The sequence below is a fragment of the Cyprinus carpio genome, chromosome A25, assembly GCF_018340385.1.
Source record: "Cyprinus carpio isolate SPL01 chromosome A25, ASM1834038v1, whole genome shotgun sequence".
In the NCBI taxonomy this organism is placed as follows: Eukaryota; Metazoa; Chordata; class Actinopteri; order Cypriniformes; family Cyprinidae; genus Cyprinus; species Cyprinus carpio.
The window spans coordinates 13,333,977-13,354,654 of record NC_056596.1 but is presented as its reverse complement, the minus strand read 5'-3'; the positions used below and the strand labels follow the sequence as shown (position 1 = coordinate 13,354,654).

Here is a 20,678-nt window from a genome sequence, read left to right as displayed (position 1 = left end):
AAATATAATACTGTTTGTCACAGGAAGCAGATAGTCTGATTAGCATGTGTTGTGAAGCAGCATCCTCTTAGCAATGAGTGGGAGGAGATGAAAGGCTCTGAAGTGAAAATAGGGAGCAATTCAGAGCACAAGTGCACTTGAAGCACTAAAAACACCTCAGAAACAGACCCCAGGCTTTAGAAAATGTCAAACGGAGTGGTTTTATTTATATTTATTTTAGCTTTGTACATTTCTGTATGACATACATTTAATACACCTACATTTAAAATGACTAAAATGAATGAGGCACAACCAAATGTGATTTCATCATATTTTTCAAATTCAAAAGGAGCACATTTTGAACCACATGGTTTTCGGTGTAAGCGAACTCAGCAAAAAAAAAAAAAAAAAAAACCTTGCCTGACATCTTGTAGCAAAAAAGGAGGGAAAACAAAAATAAATAAAAGTTGGAGTGTAAGTAAGTCCCTTTAGGACTAGATATTGGCACAAAGACTGATATCCAAATTGGAAAAAAGAAAAAAAATCATAAACTACTATAAGCTACACACTGCTAGACCTCCGCCTTCACAGTAGCACCAGTATACACAGGACAACCTAATCCCATGTACACTATAAAAAGAAAAAACCTTTCAATTTCAATTCAACTTGGCTTCAGACTCGCATGTCCACTAGAACCGTTATGTGCCTATAATGAAGTGCAATTGTTGCTAACTTTGTTTCACTTGTGCACAACCAGAATAAAACAAACATGTACCATAATATTACATAAAAATAAAATAAAATACAAGGAAAACTAAAGCTTTTGTAACAAATGGCACATGTTACTCAATCAAATTGTCAGGATGAAAAAAACAAAACAAAATGCAGACATCGTCATGATTACGTGAGCAGGATTCACATGTTATTCAGCTCCAATAGAGTCTGTTCCAACATCTGGTTCATATCGACGTTTTCTTCTTTAGCGTGTGAGAGTTTTTCTGTTAGAACATCAAGTGAAAGACATGTTAATATCAATGCAAAGCATGTAGGGAATAACATGCACTGGATGCCTTGAGCATGGTCCTATAACATGCATACTTCACACGGTTCATGCTTTCATATAAATATCCATAGCAGAGATACATTATATATACATAGTGATATACATGGGTTAATATATAAATGTATAACAGACACAGTTAAAGAGTGCTGACTCTTGCATAAGGCAAAAGGCATTAGATGACGTCCTGATTGAAGTGGTAGCCATCCATTAACCAAATGCTGCCTTCAAGTCCTTCTGGGACGAGTTCGGAAGTTGCATTTTAATCATTTGCGGTTTGCATTAAAATGCATTGATCAATTTATCTTTCACTGAATAACAACTCCAGGATTTTTTTTCTTTTTCTTTTTCCCCCTGAAATAATTCAGAGCAAAGAATAGTATTTATATAATGCATATTTAAAAAAAAATAAAAAAATTCAAATTCTATTATTAAATATAGAGCATAATCAAAGTCAGGAAGGGTTTTCCTTGACAATCAAGAGTACAGGAAAATAGATTTATATAACGTATGGGAAAAATATTTTTTTTTTATCTCGCCATATTTTTATATATATATATATATATATATATATATATATTTATATTATATATATATATATATATATATATATATATAATATATATATATCTTTTTTTACAGAATAAAAAGGACTTTTTTTTTTACAATGAACAGCAAGGAGATTTTTTTATAATATATTTAAATATCTAAATATTACATTTATAATATATTGTTTAAATATTTAATATATTATTTTTATTTTGTATATGTTTTATTTTTGGTTTGGTTTTTATATTAATTAAATAAAAATCAATAGTGCACAAAATGCAACATACCAACTATTTGTTATTTTGTGGTTAATCTCAACTTGTAATCATGATTTTCCAATATGACTTGAAGGCAGCAAGAGAGTAACTTTGTTACAAAAACACGTTCCTTGAACTTTCATTCAAAACAGCATTCACTTTAGACACCATTTGGTGAAAAGAAACAAAAAATAAAGTCTTCTAGTTTTAGTCCTCATTCAAGGCCATTCTTAGCTCGTTAGAGAGAAGGCGGTTTTTCTCGAGTTGCTGGTAGAGACGGTCTACAGGAGCGGCAGCAGATTAAGACAAGAGAGAGAAACACAGAAAGAACAGAGTGAAGAAGAAATGAGAACAGCTGCAGGTTAGTGGCATTTCACGGTTTACTCCGACTCAAACCAACCTGGAGGAGGTGAATCAGATGATCAGACAGCAGGACACAGAGCTCATGTACTCACTAGCAGAGCTCAACAATAAGAACAGCCCAGTACAACAGTCACACAGTGTTGTGTGTGTGTGGTTGATGGACAACATGGTTGAAGTTGTCGCAAAATTGTGAAAATTACTTGTGATGTAGTCTCAGAAATGTTGAACAAATCATTAATTTAAGGAAGTAAATCACCGTATGCAATATTTTTCAATTACATTATACCCATATTACAGAATTTCAGCTATTAGAAAAAAATATTGCACTTATCAAAAATGTAAAAAAAAAAAAAAAAAAAAAAAAAAAAAATTATATATATATATATATATATATATATATATAATATATATATATATATATATATATATATATATATATATATATATAATAATAAATAATATATATATATATAAATAGATATATATATATAAATAAATAAAGAGATAGATAAAAGTTAGCAATGTGATACATTGATCTAAATTAAAAAAAAAGTTCGCATCGGATACAAGTTAGCATTTGCATCAATGCATTGTTTCTAACATTTGTAAAAACTGATTATATATATATATATATATATATATATATATATATATATATTTAACTAGTAGTAGATGACCTATACTTTTATTATTTAGAAAGTGACCAATAATTTGTGACGAATATTTGTTTTTATGTAGATTGATTTCTCCTCTCTAAACTGTTTCTCAAGCACGTTCCCTCATCGACACTGCTGCTACATATGACATATCACAACATATAGATTAACATGGAAGAGGTAGAGCTGCATCTTCCACCAAATAATTATAATGAACCAAAGTAGTAAAAGCAAACTATCTATACCATATTGAATTGCATGGCATCATACTTTTTACCATTGCATCATATTGCATTGAATGCATTGCATCGTCATAGGGGTGGATCCTATTGCACCGGTAGTTGCAGTATGCATATCGCATCCCTAATAATATTTATATATTTATAATATATATATATATATATATATATATATATATATATATATATATATATATATATATATATATATATATATATATATATATATATATATATATATATATATACACACACATACACTTTTTTTCATGCCACACAGAAAGTAGAAGAGGGAAAAAAACCTTATTGTAGAACTCTAACTAGGATGGGAAGACATTCACCGTATTTAAATTTGAATTCTCATGCCTTTGTAAAATATGTAAACAGCAGATTAGGAGCTTTGCCTTTGAGAAAAAACAAAAAGTGAAGTGAAGTCACCCGAAGTGAAGACGTCTGTTTTCACTAGTGACAACGCATGCATTTGAAGATAAAATGCTCGAAACACTTCAAAAATAAATAAATAACATCAAATTTATATATACATTTTATGGCTTTAAAAAGGTTTCATTATTTTTTTTTTTAACTGTAAAATTATGAAATATTTAAGATCTACTGCAACACTGCTCTCCTTCAGTAAACAGTGGGGAATGTTTTAAAACACCCTTATAGCAACAAAAGACTGGTGGATCTGGTGTTATTACATAATACAGAAATATAACTGAGATTTTCTGAAGAAACAGTTGCAGGGGTGCTTTAAGTATTAGACATAATATTCTCATATGGCTCAGATCTGCTCTCTTAATGCAAGTCTATGAGATCTCTCCTCAAGACGCAGTTCAATTTGATGTACGATTCATTTTTTTTTTAGAGGCATTTAATACTTATACTGTATTTCAGTTTCGGGCTTTGTTTAACACCACAACCCTAAGTATTAGTGATGCTAGCTTTTGAAACCTCTCCATTCGCAAATTGAGAGAATATGTTTTTAGGCACAGGTGAATTTAGGTTGAGGTGGATACTTTTTTTTTTAACATTTACTACTAGTGCAGTACAAACACAGCTTATAAATGACAGGTAATCATGCGGTTTAATAAACAGATGTTAAACAGAATTGACCGTCATCTACCTCCATGAGAAAACCTGATTAAAAAGACACAGATATTTGAATAGTAGGAGAGAATGAATTTGCCTAACATGTAAATATGAGGAAAAACCAACGTGCAGCACTTTAGGAACTTTCCTCACATGAAAATATTGGCTTTATTAAGAAACAAGAGCTCACTTTCTCCTTGCTGTTACATCTCACATAATAACCATAGAAGAAGAAACCCATGACTTCTACCAGTGCTTCTGACTTTATTAGAGCCACAGCAATAAAAGCACATAGAAATGAAAAGGAAATAAAGAACAAAAAGGACAAAAATGAGACATTTACATAGTTTTACATAAAACCAAAATAATTAAAGGTTCTGTACAAGAATAGATGGAGAACAAAACATAATGTAGAGGGATGAGAGGAAAAGAAAGGCTGGAAAGAGCAGAGTGAAGTCATTCAGCCGGCGGGACGCGTCTTTGATGAACAATTTATCTGCGCAGGGGGAAAAAGTAAGAAAAAAGGTGATGGAAGGGACAGAGAAAGCCATCAAACACAAGAAGAGGGAAGAAACCACCACATACAGGAGCCACGGTGCTTATTTATTATACAGAGTCTCCATTAATCTCTAAAATCAGAAACATATCCGGCTCACACTATATCTCTGATAAATGCTGAATGGCCATAGAGGGGAGCCAGACAGCCTCACGGCTGACTTACCAAGCAGCTCACGCTCCTAAACAACTACTACATATGACACAACATCAAACCTGATGTCAGCAGATGAGATCAGAAAGCATCTCTACACGGCAGGCTTTGGGCCTGTCTTCTGAACAGAAGAAGACCTTGTTAGTAGAGGAAAACACCACACACAGGAAGTCACGGAGCATGAAACGCTTCCCACTGTAAAAACGTGGTGCATTTCTGACTAAACATCACATGCTTTGGGGTCAAGACTTCACAGTACTGCCAGTAGTGCTGGGTGATATAGTCCATCTTTATAAAGCTTTCTATATTATTGTGTTATACAATTAACCAACATCCTAAATATTGTTAACTTTCATAAAGACTTTGAGATTAGATGGATTTCTTAAGATAGAATAGCAACAATATCAAGAAATTCAGTTCGCGTTCATGAATCAGTATATTTTTCAGTGAATCAGCTTAAACAGACTTTGATTCAGTGATGACTTTTTTTCTACAGAAATCTTTGTCAAAATGTTTTAGTTACAAATATGGACTACCTTTTGAAATGTTTGGGGTTGGTAAGATTAAACTGTTTTTGAAAGACTCATGTACACCAAGAAAAATTGTGAAATATTACTACAATTTAAAATACCAGTTGCTCTTTTTGAATATATTTTAATATGTAATTTATTCCTGTGATGTAAAGCTGAATTTTCAGCATCATTACTCCAGTCTTCAGTGTCACATAATCCTTCAGAAATCATGCTAACATACCGACTTGGTGATCAAAAAAACATTTCTTAATTGCCGCTTAATATTTAAAAAAAAATTAAAATATTTTTCATGAATCTTAATGTTCCTTTAAATGATTCAAAAGAACAGTTATAGTAAACAATTAAATGCATCCTTGCTGAAGAAAAATCAAATACTAGTAATATTTCCAATAATTAATAATATACATTTTCATATATTTATTAAATTTTATTTAATTTTAACATCTTTACTGACCTCAAACTTCTGAACGGAAGTGTGTGTATTATTTTTTTTTTCAACAGGCATGTCATGTTAATATAAACAAAAATTAAATATTCTGAGCATTTATTTAGTGGAAAAAATATTTCATTTTTATATATTTTTTTTTAAATAAATCAAACATTTCAAATTTTTTTTAATATTTTTTTTAGATTTTTTTTTTAGATATATTATTAGAATATTTTTATTTAATATTTTTTTAGATTTTTAATTTAATATATATATATATTTTTACAAATATTTTAATTTAGTAGCAAAAATTGAACTAAAGTTTTGAGAAGTTTTGTTTTTACACAAGATTATTTAAAAAAGTAACACAATAGTTATAAATTCCAATCACAAAACTCCTATACACTGACTCTACAAGCCATGGCCTTAACATTAACACATGGATGTATTTGAACCAAGCAAAATACTTCAAATACCTCAAATAGCAGTACAGGAACCATAAGTCTTGTAGAGTTACAGAGATAGAGTTTTAAAAAGAATGAAGAATCAGTGTGTGAACTGAAGATACAAGACCTTATTTAGAGCGGGTGAGAGGGGGATTATGGGTAATGGGGGAGGGGCACAGGCACAGGCAGAGACCGCAGATGAATTACATTGAAGTCATGTCGTTGAGAGCGTGGTCCAGCTCCTCGCTGATGGCTTTGTACTTGAGTTTCTGGGAATACAACTCATCTATCGAGATTCAGGACGGTGTGTTTGATGGAGGGCAGACAGAGGAGGGTGGAGAGGAAGAGGTGGAGGGAAGGGATAAAAACAGGTGCAGGAGTGAAGCATCCAATCCAGCGGCAAGACCAGAGTGACAGACAGCGAGAGTGACGTGAAGACAGAGAGAGAAGTGGAGGGAAAACAGAAAATAAAGTTAGGGAGGAATGGAAAGGAACTTGAACACAAGGCAAAGACCATGACACATTCGTCAAAGTCACCGTGAAATACCAAACAGGGTCGCTCGCAGGTCACTCACTGAACAAGATGTTAAATGAATTCTGTCAGCATTTATTCACCCTCAAAACCTGCATGACTTTCCTTCTTCAGCCGAAAACAATTTAGTTTCTGCAAAACGCTGTAGCTCTTAAATCTCATTCAACTCATTTATGGCTTGTCTAGATGTTATTCCAGGTGTCACTGGTTTCATTGTCACTGATGTCTTGAATATTTAGCATACTTTTCATATAGTGCACGAGTCATAGACTGCTTTTACAGTATGTTTTACAGTATGTCCAAAGTTCCTATTATGGGAAATTTGGGAAAGGAGCACTCTGGGAACTCATATGTAAACTTTGTTTGTGTTCCACAGAAGTAAATGAAAGCAAACAGGTTTGACATGAAGGCGAATAAATAACCATTTACATTTTTGGATGAACTATCCCTGTTAAGGTTCTTACTGATGCCTCATTGACCAGGATGTTGTATTATCACAGATACATTAACAAAGTGCAAACATGGCGGTAGAGTTATGAAAATGAACTTGGGCTTGTGTAAATCCAAATGAGCAGGACAGGAGAAGACTATTTAACAGCAGCTCATAAAAGCCTAATCGGGTTTAAATGCTGCGTGTAATTGCACCTCAATAACACGGCTGTCATCGTACAAAGTGAAGTCTGTGTGTGGATCTGCACAATGACTGGTCTCTCCGCAAGAGGTAATGCTTAACTGTGCGACTGAATGATAAGGAAGCTGAAAGAAGGCCAGTAGGGCGGAAGGTTTGAGGAACAATGACAGTAGAGAAATAAAAGGCTTAAGCGAAAGCAGTAGTCGCACTGAATACTTCACAATCACACGTATGAATGAAAACCGGACAGGGGCTGAAATGAAACGAATGAATGAAAACGAAAGTCGTACCTTCAAGGTCATCAATGGTCTTCTCAAGCTTGGCGACTGACCTCTCGGCGAACTCGGCACGGGTCTCGGCCTGCAGAAAAAAATAAATAAATAATTGAGACTGCTGGGACAGTCATTTCTAGCGAATAATTTATTTTAATGCCCAGACTCTGCAAAAAATCTAATAAAATAAATTATTATTATATGTGATACATACATCATGATAGTAATCTAAAACTATTCATATAGTGAAATAAGACTTGATATACTAGCCTCCCCCTGGACAGAAGGATGACTAAATATCATGTGATGAAGATGTTCATACCTCCTTCAGTTTGTCAGTGAGGACCTTGATCTCCTCCTCATATTTGTCTTCTTTCTGTGAGTACTGCAGACATCATAAGATGGACAGACGTCAAAACACAAACCAGCACACAAGCACATAACACTACATTAGCACTCCGCTCAATAACACCCTAAGGCTGTTTGTTACCGCACATAAACCTGATTTTTCTTCACAAGTCTGATCTCTAGGACTGACCACCTCCACTGTCATTGCATAAATGATGACATTATCATGGACCGTGTAGTCAATATTCAATTATATCTACTTCGGTTGCCATAGTAGTGACATAAGCATCAGCAAGAAGTTTAAGAGTAGTTGTAACTGTAGAAATTCACACACACACACACACACACACACACACACACACAAAGAAGTTTAAGAGTATTATTGATAACTAGTGAGTGACTGGTAACTGTGATTTTTTGACTTGAACACACACAAATGACTGTTTGGTCCATGTAGACTGTATAGGTAGATGCCGCATTCAACCGCTTCAGACCCGATGACGTGTCCGCCATCTTGGAATGGTCAATGTGTCGTCACGCACAGTAAAAATCAATGAGTTTTCCAAGATGTCACAACATTGTGCAGCCTTGGGTTGTAAAAACCACTGACATGTAAATTATCAAAGAAATGCGACAACTTTTCACAAATGAGAACGTGTTTGTTTGGGTTTTTAATATGCACTAGGGCTGGCAAAACGATTAAATCGCACCCAAAATAAAAGTTTGCTTAAGTAAAATGTGTATGTACTGTATATATAAACACACACATACATATTTAAGAAATGCTTTATATATATATATATATATATATATATATATATATATATATATATACACACATACACACATACACACACACACATTATACACACATATATATATATATATTTCTTAAATATATGTGCATGTGTATTATATATACACACACACACACACACACACAGCGCATACTTAAATATACACACACACTATATATATTTCTTAAATATATGTGCGTGTGTATTTATATTTACACCGTTGACAGCTCTAGTATTAACTCAATATTACAGGTTTTTTTTTTTTAAATATGGTAAGTTTTTAATGTTGTGTAAGCTAATGTCTACTGCAGATTCAGATATTCATACATGCGCATAACTATGGATGCAGAAGCAAAGTTAACTTGCTCTTTAGTGCTTAATTAGAAACAGCCACTAATTAGGCATCTATGTATTTCTATCTGTGGTGCAGTCAATATTTAATAACATCTGTGTAGGTTGCCAAACAACATTTAAGAAAAGTTGTCTTTTTTTTTTTGGATCCCCGCCTGAAAAATTACCATAATCATAACCACGGAGTGACCAAAAAAAATAAATAAATGTTGATGCACCAGTTAGGCCAGCACCACAGCAGTACAAATCTGAAAATAAAGCTGGTATTTTCAGCAAAGTAAGCTCACAATTAAACCCCTCACTGACATCATACAGACAAAGATGAATTGTTAAACACTTAGAAGCACTGGTTATCACATTTGTTGAGGAGGATAGGTTGGATGGTGTGCCTAGGAGAGCAGCAGCAGCAGCAGCACACCTACCTTCTCAGCCTGGGCTTCCAGGGACTTCAGGTTGTTGGTCACAGTTTTCAACTCTTCTTCAAGCTCAGCACATTTGCTGGTGTTTTACACATAGATCGCAGGGGGAAGAGGAAAGGTACATTGAGAGGAGGAGAACCAGAAGCAGGTTGGAACAGAGGGACATCAGGGAACCGGAAGAGAGGAAAGAGGAGGGGAAAAAGAAACAAAAACCCAAAATCAATCAAAACAGGGTGCAGGACAAGGGGATCCCAAAGTCCCCTTAACACAGCAGGAATGTGCCATGATGACGAATCGAAGTCTACGCAACTGCTGCATGCAAGTTGTTAGGAGTTACACCGTATGAGAAGAAATCGAGTTGCAGCATTCCTGCCAAGTTAGAAGGGCGTGAAACAAACAAACAAAAAAGATGGTGCAAATAAAGCGGCATGGGTAGCAAGTGAGGGAAACGGTAGTTTTGCCTACTACAGAGCACACAAGGCCAAGTGGGACAGTTAGATGTATGCGACCTAATGACTGGCGTACAGTACCTGGTCTTCTGATGCCTTTAATGACTTATAGGTTTGGTCCAACACTCGAAGCTCATCCTCTAATCTCCGAAGGCTTCTGTTAGTGTGTGCAGAGGGAAGGCCATTCCAAACACGGCCACATGCATGTTAACAGTGCATGCAAAAATAAAAAAAATTAAAACATACGAGAACCAAAACAAGAAACATGAATGTGAAGCAGGTATTAGCCATTAGTGATATGGTAGTAAAATTTGTAGGGGACGTTCACTCAGGACGATTCTTGTTTTACAACAATAAACATTAATTGTTGGTGTGTATGTTAGGTGCCAACTTCAGAATCCCAGCAGAAATAGAAGGTCATCCAAGTATATTTACTTTATTGTTTTATGAATAATTTGTACGCAGACATACTACTTATTCGATGTACTGCTTTTTACGCATACTAGATAGTAGGGAAGTGGGCCTAGTTGTATACAGGCACAGACCACAAGGCCTGAGGATGCCATTCAGATATGTTCAAGTTAAAAATAGTGTTGCAGAATGATGCATGTTAATTTTGAAACAATGGACCAACCAGAAAAAGTTGGGGGTGGGACAAGCAGAGCGCACAGAGTGTTGACAATACTAACATTTATTAGTAAAGGCTCTTATACAGGTTACAAAGAACTGTATGTTAAAAAAGTAACAATATGTTACTAAGAATCTTTAGTGATTAAATCATTTTGAGTTCTTTGACCTCAGAAAAGTAAAAGGTTATTTAGCGTCTCATGCATTCTGTGTGTACGCCTCCTGACACAGAATCTGTAAGGGTTTGTGAGTGTGTGAAGAGAGTCGGGCACATGCATGAACATGAATGTCTGTAAATGTAGGTTTGTGCAGAAAGGCAAGAGTCTGCAGGAACGTCTCGTACCTCTCATTCAGCTCAGCGCGCTCCTCTGTGCGCTCCAGCTCACCCTCAACGATCACCAGCTTACGGGCCACCTGCACACACACAGGACAGCTCATGGGACAATTACATACTTGTACTTATTAGCAAATTGAGAGGGAAAAAAATAAAAACTTTCTACACATTAAATGAAAAAAAAAACCCCAAAACAAAACATGAAAACAAAGAAACAAGACAAGGAAAAAAAAGAGACAACACAAAATCAAAAACAATATAAAAAAAACTAAACAAAAGTAAGAGACAAAAACAAATCTAAAACAAAAACAAAGCAATAAAACACCACAAGAAAACAAAAAGCGAAAATTTTAAATTAAGAAAAAAATGAAGACAAAGAACAAACTAAAACAACAACAAACAAAAAAAAAAAACATTAAATAAAATAAAGACAAAAACAAACCAAAACAAAACAAAAAGCTATATTTGATCAGATTACAAAATTCAGCAAATCTTTTTTTTTTCATGCTGAACTGCAAGCATCTGCTTGCTCACACTTTAATTGTGAAAGTTCATGAGACTTGGCAGGAAGTCATTAGTTTCTTTTTTTCTTATGTGTGCGCATGTGTGGTTTGGCGGCTGGGGAAACCTGCCTCCTCGTATTTGCGGTCGGCCTCCTCAGCGATGTGTTTGGCCTCCTTGAGCTGGATCTCCTGGATCTCCATCTTCTCTTCATCCTTCAGAGCTCTGTTCTCAATGACCTTCATGCCTCTGGAAGAAGGAAACAAGAAATGGAGTGAAAGAGAGAACAAAACCTCTCTATAGCATCACCATGACTGAATTTGGATCAATAACTCGCTACAAATTACATTCAAAGCTGCCAACGTGTCTGCAGCTAAGCTCAGGAACCAAAGATACCATTTTAGTGGAGTTTTCTTGAGCTGTTATTTATTTATTTGTCTGTCTGTCCTTTATTTTTCTAGGAAGGTCCCTTTGAGACATTTCATTCATTCCACAACCAAGGAGCATAGTAAGAGAAAGCTGATTTTCTGTGCTCTGAATGTACCCCAGGTACTTCTAATTGAATCCCGTCTGATGATCTGGTGATATAGTTTTCTACAGAAGCATAAAGGACTAGTAATGTAATTTGGAAGCATATCCAGCAATGCCTTTACAGCAAACAATAACATATGTGATACTCTTTCTATGTGCAAACCAATTTCTAATTTCAATAACTAATTTCAGTTGTAATAAAATAAGCTGAAAAGTATAAAAACTGTCCCGAAGGATTTCAATAGCTTGAGCCAACGAGGGTGCAGCTGAATAAATAATTGTATTATCAGCATAAAAATGTAACTTTGCAGATGTTATTCCATCTGTTAGCTTCTAAACCCATGTTTTCTTGTAATATCACAACAGTCACCATCAGAACAGATGAATGAGAGGGAAAAAGCACTTAAGAGCTACACCAGGTCTCGGTACAGAGTGGTTCTATGCAGGCGCGCTGGGCTGGAGACAGAGGGCCTCTGTGTGGGCAAACAAAGGAAGGGAAATGCAGCCTAGTGGCTCTACAAATTGCTGTTTATTCAGGAACCCACTGGCTCTACGCAAACAGCTCACGTCAGTTGTTTAGGCCAAAAACAGCATCACAACTACAACCCTCCGCAATGCCCTCGATTTTTCTGCTATATGCAGAGGCATTTCAAGGGCTTTCAAAAACATGTCTAGTCAGTGGATTTTAAAGTAAAAAAAAAAAAACAAACAAACAAAATACTTTACATTTTAAATGGTTTATATAATTCAAAAAATTATGTATTTAAATAATGCTTTATTTTTATAGCATATTATAAATTTTATATATAAAAGTGTGTGTGTATACACATACACACATATTTTATATATATAAATAATAAGAGCAATGCTTGCCGAAACATAACTATAAAGTTTACTCATGTAGGGTCGTGGTGCTGGTGATAAGCAAATTACATGGATTTCCTCAGCGCACACAAACAGTCTTTATGCAGGGCACCAGATGTGCGGTGCAGGCTAGGAAGTGGCAGCATGTTGTCATTTCAATAGCAACACATCGGTGGAGCTGCACACAGTAACCACAGTTTCTGCGAGAGGGGGAGGGACGGGGTGTGGACCTGCTCAACTGACTTGTTCTGCTTCAGTGACTCAGACTGACAGTCCTACAGAATGCTACACTTAATTGCAATTTACCTTACATTACCACAGTATGCTATATACACACATGCACTGTATGCGTTTTAATAAGCATGAGATAAATGTATGTAGGCTGTCTTTACAATGAAATACTCAAAATGTAAGTGAAAATGCCAACATGAATGATTCACTCTTAAGCGTCATTCACAAAACTCCACTAGTCCTGCACAGCAATGACCTTGCTGATACATCTACACACTTGTAAAGCTGGTTGTCAGTAGACTTTTCCACCGCATTTCATTTGACTATAAAACGGGATAGACCGTACCACACAATTCTTTGTAATTGTAAAGTGTCACAGTACTAACCTCTCGCTCTCATCGGCAGCCTTCTCGGCCTCCTCCAGCTTCTGCAGGGCAGTAGCCAAACGCTCCTGTGCGCGATCCAACTCCTCCTCCACCAGCTGGATACGTCTGTTCAGGGAAGCTACATCACCCTCAGCTGAAGAGCACAGAGGAACTGGCATAAATGCTCAAGATCAATTCAAATAGTCAGTGACACCCAAACCACACAAATGCTGACGGCTCCCATTCAGAGTAAAGAATCCATCCAGTGCTTTTTTTGATGACGATGATGCAAATTGGTTATAAACGGCAGTACTCACTAGCTTCCATTAAGACATACTGAGCCGGAATGATTCCTTCTGCTGTGGTTGCACACCATATAGCACGTTACGGCAGCAATGTTAATGGAAGAGACAGGACTAGGCCATCGGATCATTACCGAGCCTCTGGGACAACATTAACTGGCATTGGGAGGGATTCCCAGCAGACCTACACAGATTACACAGTCCAAGGCCAAACACACATGACCAGTGAAGAACTACACGCTGCTCCTGCTACCTGACACATACACAAGCTGGACCATTTCAAACATACTCTCGCTGGCTGCAGTGAAACTCAGTGCTGCTTTATGAAGCTTGTGCATTTATGTATCCAGAAATAAAGCAATATACCAGCAAATAAAACTAAACATTTACAAACATTATAAACTATGTTCGTTCTTTCTTCAACAATAAACACTTTAAATTCAGTGATATCCAGAAGAGGAATAAAAAAAAATTATTAAAACAATATATAGTGGAATCCAATAAAAAAAAAAAAAACATTTACTGTAAACGCCAAGCCAAAACTAATTTAGAGTGAAAAACTAACGGTGCATGGGAAATAAGCTATACAAAAAAAAAAAAAAAAAAAAAAACATTATAAATAAAAATCTGGGCTCACGTAACTCTCATTCACCACAAATCGCATTAATCGCATGGAACGTAAATCGAAAATAAATCGCTCAGATGATAAAAGATACGGCAACTGTAATATACCTAAATGAATCAGAATCTCATAAAACAGAATCAGAACTGAATCAAATTGAAATCAAAAGCTTCTGAATCTGAATCAAACTTAATGTGAACATCTGTAGTGAAAGCCAGCCCTAACCAAACTCATCTGCCACATTACTTGCTCAACTTTTGACATTTTAGACAAACAATGTGTTGTCACCACATTACACCCAATAAAAGATCTGGGCTATAAGGCTGGCTTTTAACTCATGCTAAATTAATTTACATTTATATATTCTTAGATATTTTAAAATATACAATATTGTTACACCATCAAAATAAGTGCATATTTATGTTTTTATAGCATGCATAACAAATATTCTCTGCTTAAGTCCCAGTGATAAGCAAAGGCCTTACGTGGGTACAAAGTGCATGCTATATTTTCAGCTGAGATATGGAAAACTAGAAATTAACACAGATAAACTTGACAGCCAGCACTGAACCTAAAGGACCCAGAGTCTTAAGTATGCTTGTTTAGAAAAGACTGAGACTGATTATTAATGCCACGCATCTATAACTACAGCCATCACTATTTATTTCAGCATGACAAAGATGAGTCTCACTGTATGAGACGATGCAGACTGGCCATAAAAGGGAAAGTTCTCAAATGCTTCATGAGATGTCAACATACAGCAACTCCTAGTCATTAAGATGAAACCATTACAGCACAGCCCACATCAACAGTTCTGTCCAGGATCACTACTGTACTGCTGTAGGGTATTAGCCTAAAATGATTACACTCTGAGCCTCTGATCCAGCATAAATTGTCATCAAACAAGCACCTGTTCACAGGAGTACAATTTAACTAACTGGATTATAACCAGACTCTCCGACCATCAACAAGAGAACAGACTGAACACACAGGGGTGTGTACTGCACAGAGATATCGTTAGCAGTCTCAAAGTTTGGGGTGAAAACAACTCTGTTGTTTAAACGTCCCGTTTCAAAACGTCCGACTCATTTCCGCGAATCGATTCTTTTGAACGGTTCAATTCAAATAACCGTTTCAAAAACGACTCACTAATTCTTAGACATTCAGACGTAATTTCATCACAGAGTCTGAGCCACAGAGATTCCTTTATTTATTTATGAGTGTTTTTAAATATTATTTAATTAGTCTTAATTCTGTTTGCAGCCATGATTCAGTTCATAAAATAAGTCATATTCTAGCATGACTTTGCATTAAGTAAACAAACTTGCAAATTTAGTCCAAAATATATTTTTAATCTCATAGCTGAAAGTTTCTGCCATTTAAAAAAAAAAAAAAAAAATATTTATTAAAACAGATTTTGAATGCTTGATATCATTTCCCTATACATTATCAGTTCACTAACTGAATCGATCATGTTCGAACAAAACGGTTCCCGTGTATAAATTCGCTCTGTTATGAGTCGGACAGGTCTAAGACCGTTCACAGCACTTCAGTCAAATTCGTGAACCAATCAATCAGACCGATTTGGTGAACCGGTTGAACTGATTCATTCTCAAGATTCGACTCAAATGAACAACTCGGTCGGATACGAATCGGATATCGTTATTCAGCACCTAAACTCTATTTACATGCTTCAGTTTATAATCACACTGGCAGACATTTAATTCGCGTCTCCTCTTTGTTGGAAGTAAGAACTGATAAGTTATTAAGAAACGGGCGTGATACAAATGTCGCCATTTAACGAGCGGATAAACAGTGCGTAGAGGGCGTCTGAGAAATTCCGCTACGTTCATACCGCACATCACTGTGCGCACTATCATATCTGCGCTATACGCCGCTGTTAAATGAACGCACGCACACCGGAGCGCCTGGAATGCGCACGACGTTACATTGAAACACAGCGCGGTGCATTACAACATTTATACTTTGTATCATTCGGCGTTCTTACTGCTTCTCTGGCTTTCCTCTCGAGCGCCAGTTGCTTCTGCAGTTTCTCCGCTCTCTCCTCAGCTCCGTCCGCTTGCTCTTGCAACAGTTTTATTTTCCGCTTGACTGCTTCCAGCGATGTAGCCGCCATTCTTATTCTAAGCAACCCCTAAAAGCCTCGTATATGAACGCGTTTCCTTCGGACGAACACAGCTCAGAGACGCTGCTGCCCCTGATTTGTGAGTGCGAGAAGACGTTTCAGATCACACCGGAAGTAACCATGTCTTCATAGGCGAGCCCCAAACGACGTCATTGCCATGGACTAGGGCTTATCTGCCGCTTTCAGCGAACAGTATTTCCATGTGAGACATAAAAGAGGGGAACTGCAATGCATGTTTAATATGCTTCATGAAAAACATAATTTATCAAATCATTTAAATGGTAACTTATTTCAAAGTCATTTGGAGGATGTGCAATACATGTTTACATCCTGCACCTGTTGCACACCTGAAAGCGTTAATCAAGAGCCTGATGGGTAACACTGCGTGCTGGTGCTGAAACTGAGCTGCTAAATACGGAATGGCTTCAAGGGGAGGGGGCGCGTTGTTCTGCGCCTCGCATGTACAGTAGTTGTTTAGTTCTGTTGCGCCCTCTATAGGAATAATTGCGCATACGCCCTTACAGTCATATTATATTATGATTATATTAATGTATTACTATATAATACATTTATTGGAATAAATGATAATTTAGATTATAATTATACAATTATATATAATAATTTAGTATATTTACATAGTAAATTAATGTATTTATTAACATTAATAAATAACAATATCAAATTGTTTAAATATAGATAGATAGATAGAACAATTTGATATTGTGATACATAGATATTATGACAAAAACAATATTATTATGATTATATTAATTTATTACTATTAGATTTACTAAATATTATTATATTTATATAATATATAATTTACTGACATTAACTAATAATAATATATTAGTATTCTAAATATATATATATATATATATATATATATATATATATATATATATATATATATATATATATATAATGTATATTTTTCTTTTTATTTCTAAATAATTAGATATTGTATTACATGGATATTCTAACAACAATAATATTATGGTTACAGTAATATTACATTATTATGATTATAATAATTTGTTTACTATTAAACTAATTTATTATAATTGTATTACAATTATATGAATATATAATTGAAATAATAATTTAATATATTTATTAACATTAATGAATTATATTGTAGGCTATTACTATTATTTTATTTCTAAATAACTTGATATTTTATTACATGAATATCATGACAAAAATATCATTATAGTTACAATAATATTATGTTATTATGATTATAATAATTTGTTTACTATTAAACAAATTTATTAGTATAAATAAAAAAAATATATACTAATACTACTATATATTATTGAAATAATAAATTAATGTATTAACATTAATATTATTTTATTACTATTATATTTATATAATTTATTTACATCAATAATATTATATTACTATTATACCTGGGTGTTAAAAATAATTTTTATTTGAAATTTAAGTAGAATGTTGCACTTTACTGTAGTTCTGTTGATGTACACGAGAGGGAGTCCAAGTGTGCACTACTCAAGACCGTACTACAAAGATCTTTTATTTTAACACAACAGAAGAGTGAAAATCAATGTCTACTCACATAGGAATATATTCTTTTAAATGTCTCTCAATTTCTGAATAACGCATGACGAATCAACGAAACATAAACAACTCAAGTTCAAATGATTGTTTGGAGCTCGAGCTAGATGGTCAGAGGACTATCTTGTATCATGCAAAGCTATGCAAATATTTGTCAAGACTTTGGATCGTCTACTCATGCAATTCTCAGGATACAGTTCAGTTTTGAAACTAAAAGAATCAATGGCAATTTTAAAAGAAAGACTTCCAGTCGACCAGTCTCAAGGGCAGAGCCCAATCTGAGTCTTGACCATATAAAGCACTAGGCTAAATATAACAGCCTGCCTGCTCACTCTCTTCTTGGAATGCACGTCTTGTAAATTAATCGTGTATTTATGTTTGCATAAGTATACACCATGTTTGGTCAGAGATATGCAGATTATGTTTATAACACCATGCCACAGACAACTTTTTTGTCTTATAGTTCACGAGTCACTTTATTTTCACAGCTGAGGAAAAAAAGTTAAGTTCCCTATAGGCTAAGAGAAACATAGGTCCGAAAGCAATATAAACAACCATCCTCAAATATGACAACTGACAACAGACAGACTCTTATCTGTAAGTAATAAAGGTGTGGCATGCCAAAAGTGTACAGGAAAAGATGCGTGAAGGCGGTGATGCTCCAAATACTCACATCTGCAGCTTTCTTCTCAGCCAGCTCCAGTTTCTCCTGTGCATCTTTAAGAGCCTCAGAATATTTGTCGAGCTCATCCTCAGTGCCCTTCAGTTTCTTCTGCAGTGCTAGGAGGTCATCCTCAAGCTGCGCGTGTTTGAGTGATTGATTGACAGCAGTGAAGAAGGGAAGCAGAGTGCGCGTGTGGTGTGGAGGGCAAAGAGACCGACAGAGAAAGAGAAGGGAAGACAGAAGAGTTAGGGAGATTCAGACAGGAACACTCAGGGAAATACCTTGGTGGCCACCTCCTCGGCGGTCAGGAGCTTCTCCTCGACGCTCTGGTACTCCTCAAACACTTTATCACGCTCGTCCTCGGTTGCGCGCAAGCTCTTTTCCAACTGAATTAGATCGTCTTCTAACTACACATGCATAAATGACAGTTTTCATCACAAACGAGGCCAACTTTTAGTAGAAATGCTATTAAAACAATAAATATGTCTACTACAAATAATCTACTAAACATGCTCTTTAACCCTTAATGGGGTTTGGTTTGTGGTTTCTTAGACCCAAAGGCCTTTTTAGTAGCTCAAAAATATACTTAACGTGTCTGTTTCATTTTTTTTTACATTGTGCTTTGTTGGGATCATACTTTTTTAAAAGTTCACGTACTTCATGATACCACATAAAGGGTTAAAGCATCAATTATAGGCCCATCTGCCAAACGAGTTTTGATTTGGTCAGGGTAAACACAAGATTTTCATTTCATAATTACTACAGTGTTAAAAAATAGCATTTGATCCCAAGGTTATGGCTGCAACCCGTAATCATCATACATTTAAACGATTTTGATTTTAATTAGCCTACTAATGATGAAAAAGTAGTTGAAACAGAAATATTATTCGACAGTGAGTAAAGACAGTAGCTAAACCTGTATCAATGGAACATTGAGGGTTAATAAATGAATGGCTACGTGTTTCTGCACTAGATGTATGGCAATAAAAGGGCGAGTCATTGTACGTCGTATTAACAGTATTAACAATTTTCATTCACATTGAAAAAAGTCATACTCGAATTCGTTATTTTTACCCTTCTTCTGTTACTGTTACTATAAGTCCACTCAGGCGCAGTAATAATCCATTTATCAAGTAGCGCGCGGGTGAGGCGCGTGCGCGTTATGGATAACTTTTAAAAGTCCTCATAAAAAGCGCAGACCTGTTTGCTCCTGTCCTCCGCTGCCTTTTTGTCTCCTTCAGCCTGCTCAGCTCTGTCCAAGGCGTTCTCCTTGTCGAGCTTGAGCATCTGCATCTTCTTCTTAATGGCATCCATGGCTGCTTATTGGCTGCTCGGCTGCAAAAGAGAACTGTCCTGAGAGGAGCGACGGTCGGAAGCGCTTGGGACTGAACGCAGAGCTGGAGTGCGAGCGCCCGCTCCTGTGCGCGCTCTCAAATACGCGCTTTCACGGGAGGGGTTACTGAATTCCTCTGGACATTCAATACTTTTTTGGAAACAGCCGCGTTCGGCTGCTTCTCCATGCCCCGTGTCTTTTTTATGGATCTGAGTGGCGATTCGCTGCTGCTCGACATTTGACCGTTTATATGTCTATATAAGGGGTGTGATGGGCAAGGCGAACTCCTCGAGACGTCTTCACACATACTGAGCGCGACGGAATGGGACAGAACGCATGCGGGGGTCTCGAGACGCGTTTTCTACGTGACGCTCTGCCATCAAAACGCAACACTCATGGCCATCTGATGCATTTTATTTTGAGGGTTCAAAGAAAAATGTTACAAAATGTAAATGTTAAAAAAGCAGC

General features: G+C 35.7%; 1 protein-coding gene across 19 annotated transcripts; it reads right to left on the bottom strand.

Moving 5' to 3' along the window:
- Positions 1–181: 181 nt before the first annotated feature.
- Positions 182–20,419, bottom strand: LOC109069964 (tropomyosin alpha-1 chain-like). Of its 19 annotated transcripts, none has more exons than XM_042715599.1 (10): positions 20,078–20,402; positions 19,159–19,284; positions 18,883–19,012; positions 13,584–13,716; positions 11,703–11,820; positions 11,080–11,150; positions 9,664–9,739; positions 8,068–8,130; positions 7,764–7,833; positions 182–977 (listed from the first exon to the last, which is right to left on the bottom strand). In XM_042715599.1, exons 1-10 carry the CDS (start codon positions 20,189–20,191, stop codon positions 895–897), a joined length of 984 nt encoding a protein of 327 aa, XP_042571533.1. In that variant the 5' UTR covers positions 20,192–20,402; the 3' UTR covers positions 182–894. The 19 variants fall into 19 exon arrangements, with proteins under 19 accessions (XP_042571533.1, XP_042571536.1, XP_042571535.1 ...); XM_042715597.1 differs by lacking the exons at positions 182–977; positions 9,664–9,739; positions 18,883–19,012 and adding exons at positions 2,081–2,126; positions 6,518–6,596; positions 10,191–10,266 and having other exon boundaries at positions 13,584–13,717; positions 20,078–20,403; XM_019086553.2 differs by lacking the exons at positions 182–977; positions 18,883–19,012 and adding exons at positions 4,436–4,691; positions 6,518–6,596 and having other exon boundaries at positions 13,584–13,717; positions 20,078–20,398.
- Between the last annotated feature and the right edge of the window lie 259 nt (positions 20,420–20,678).

Excerpts from the sequence above, each read along its gene's own strand:
- LOC109069964 (XM_042715599.1), bottom strand. The coding sequence starts at position 20,191 with ATGGATGCCATTAAGAAGAAGATGCAGATGCTCAAGCTCGACAAGGAG. Across the intron at positions 19,285-20,077 it reads CGGAGGACAGGAGCAAACAG|TTAGAAGACGATCTAATTCA; the intron begins GTCTGCGCTTTT and ends ATGCATGTGTAG. Across the intron at positions 7,834-8,067 it reads TCACTGACAAACTGAAGGAG|GCCGAGACCCGTGCCGAGTT; the intron begins GTATGAACATCT and ends TTTTTTCTGCAG.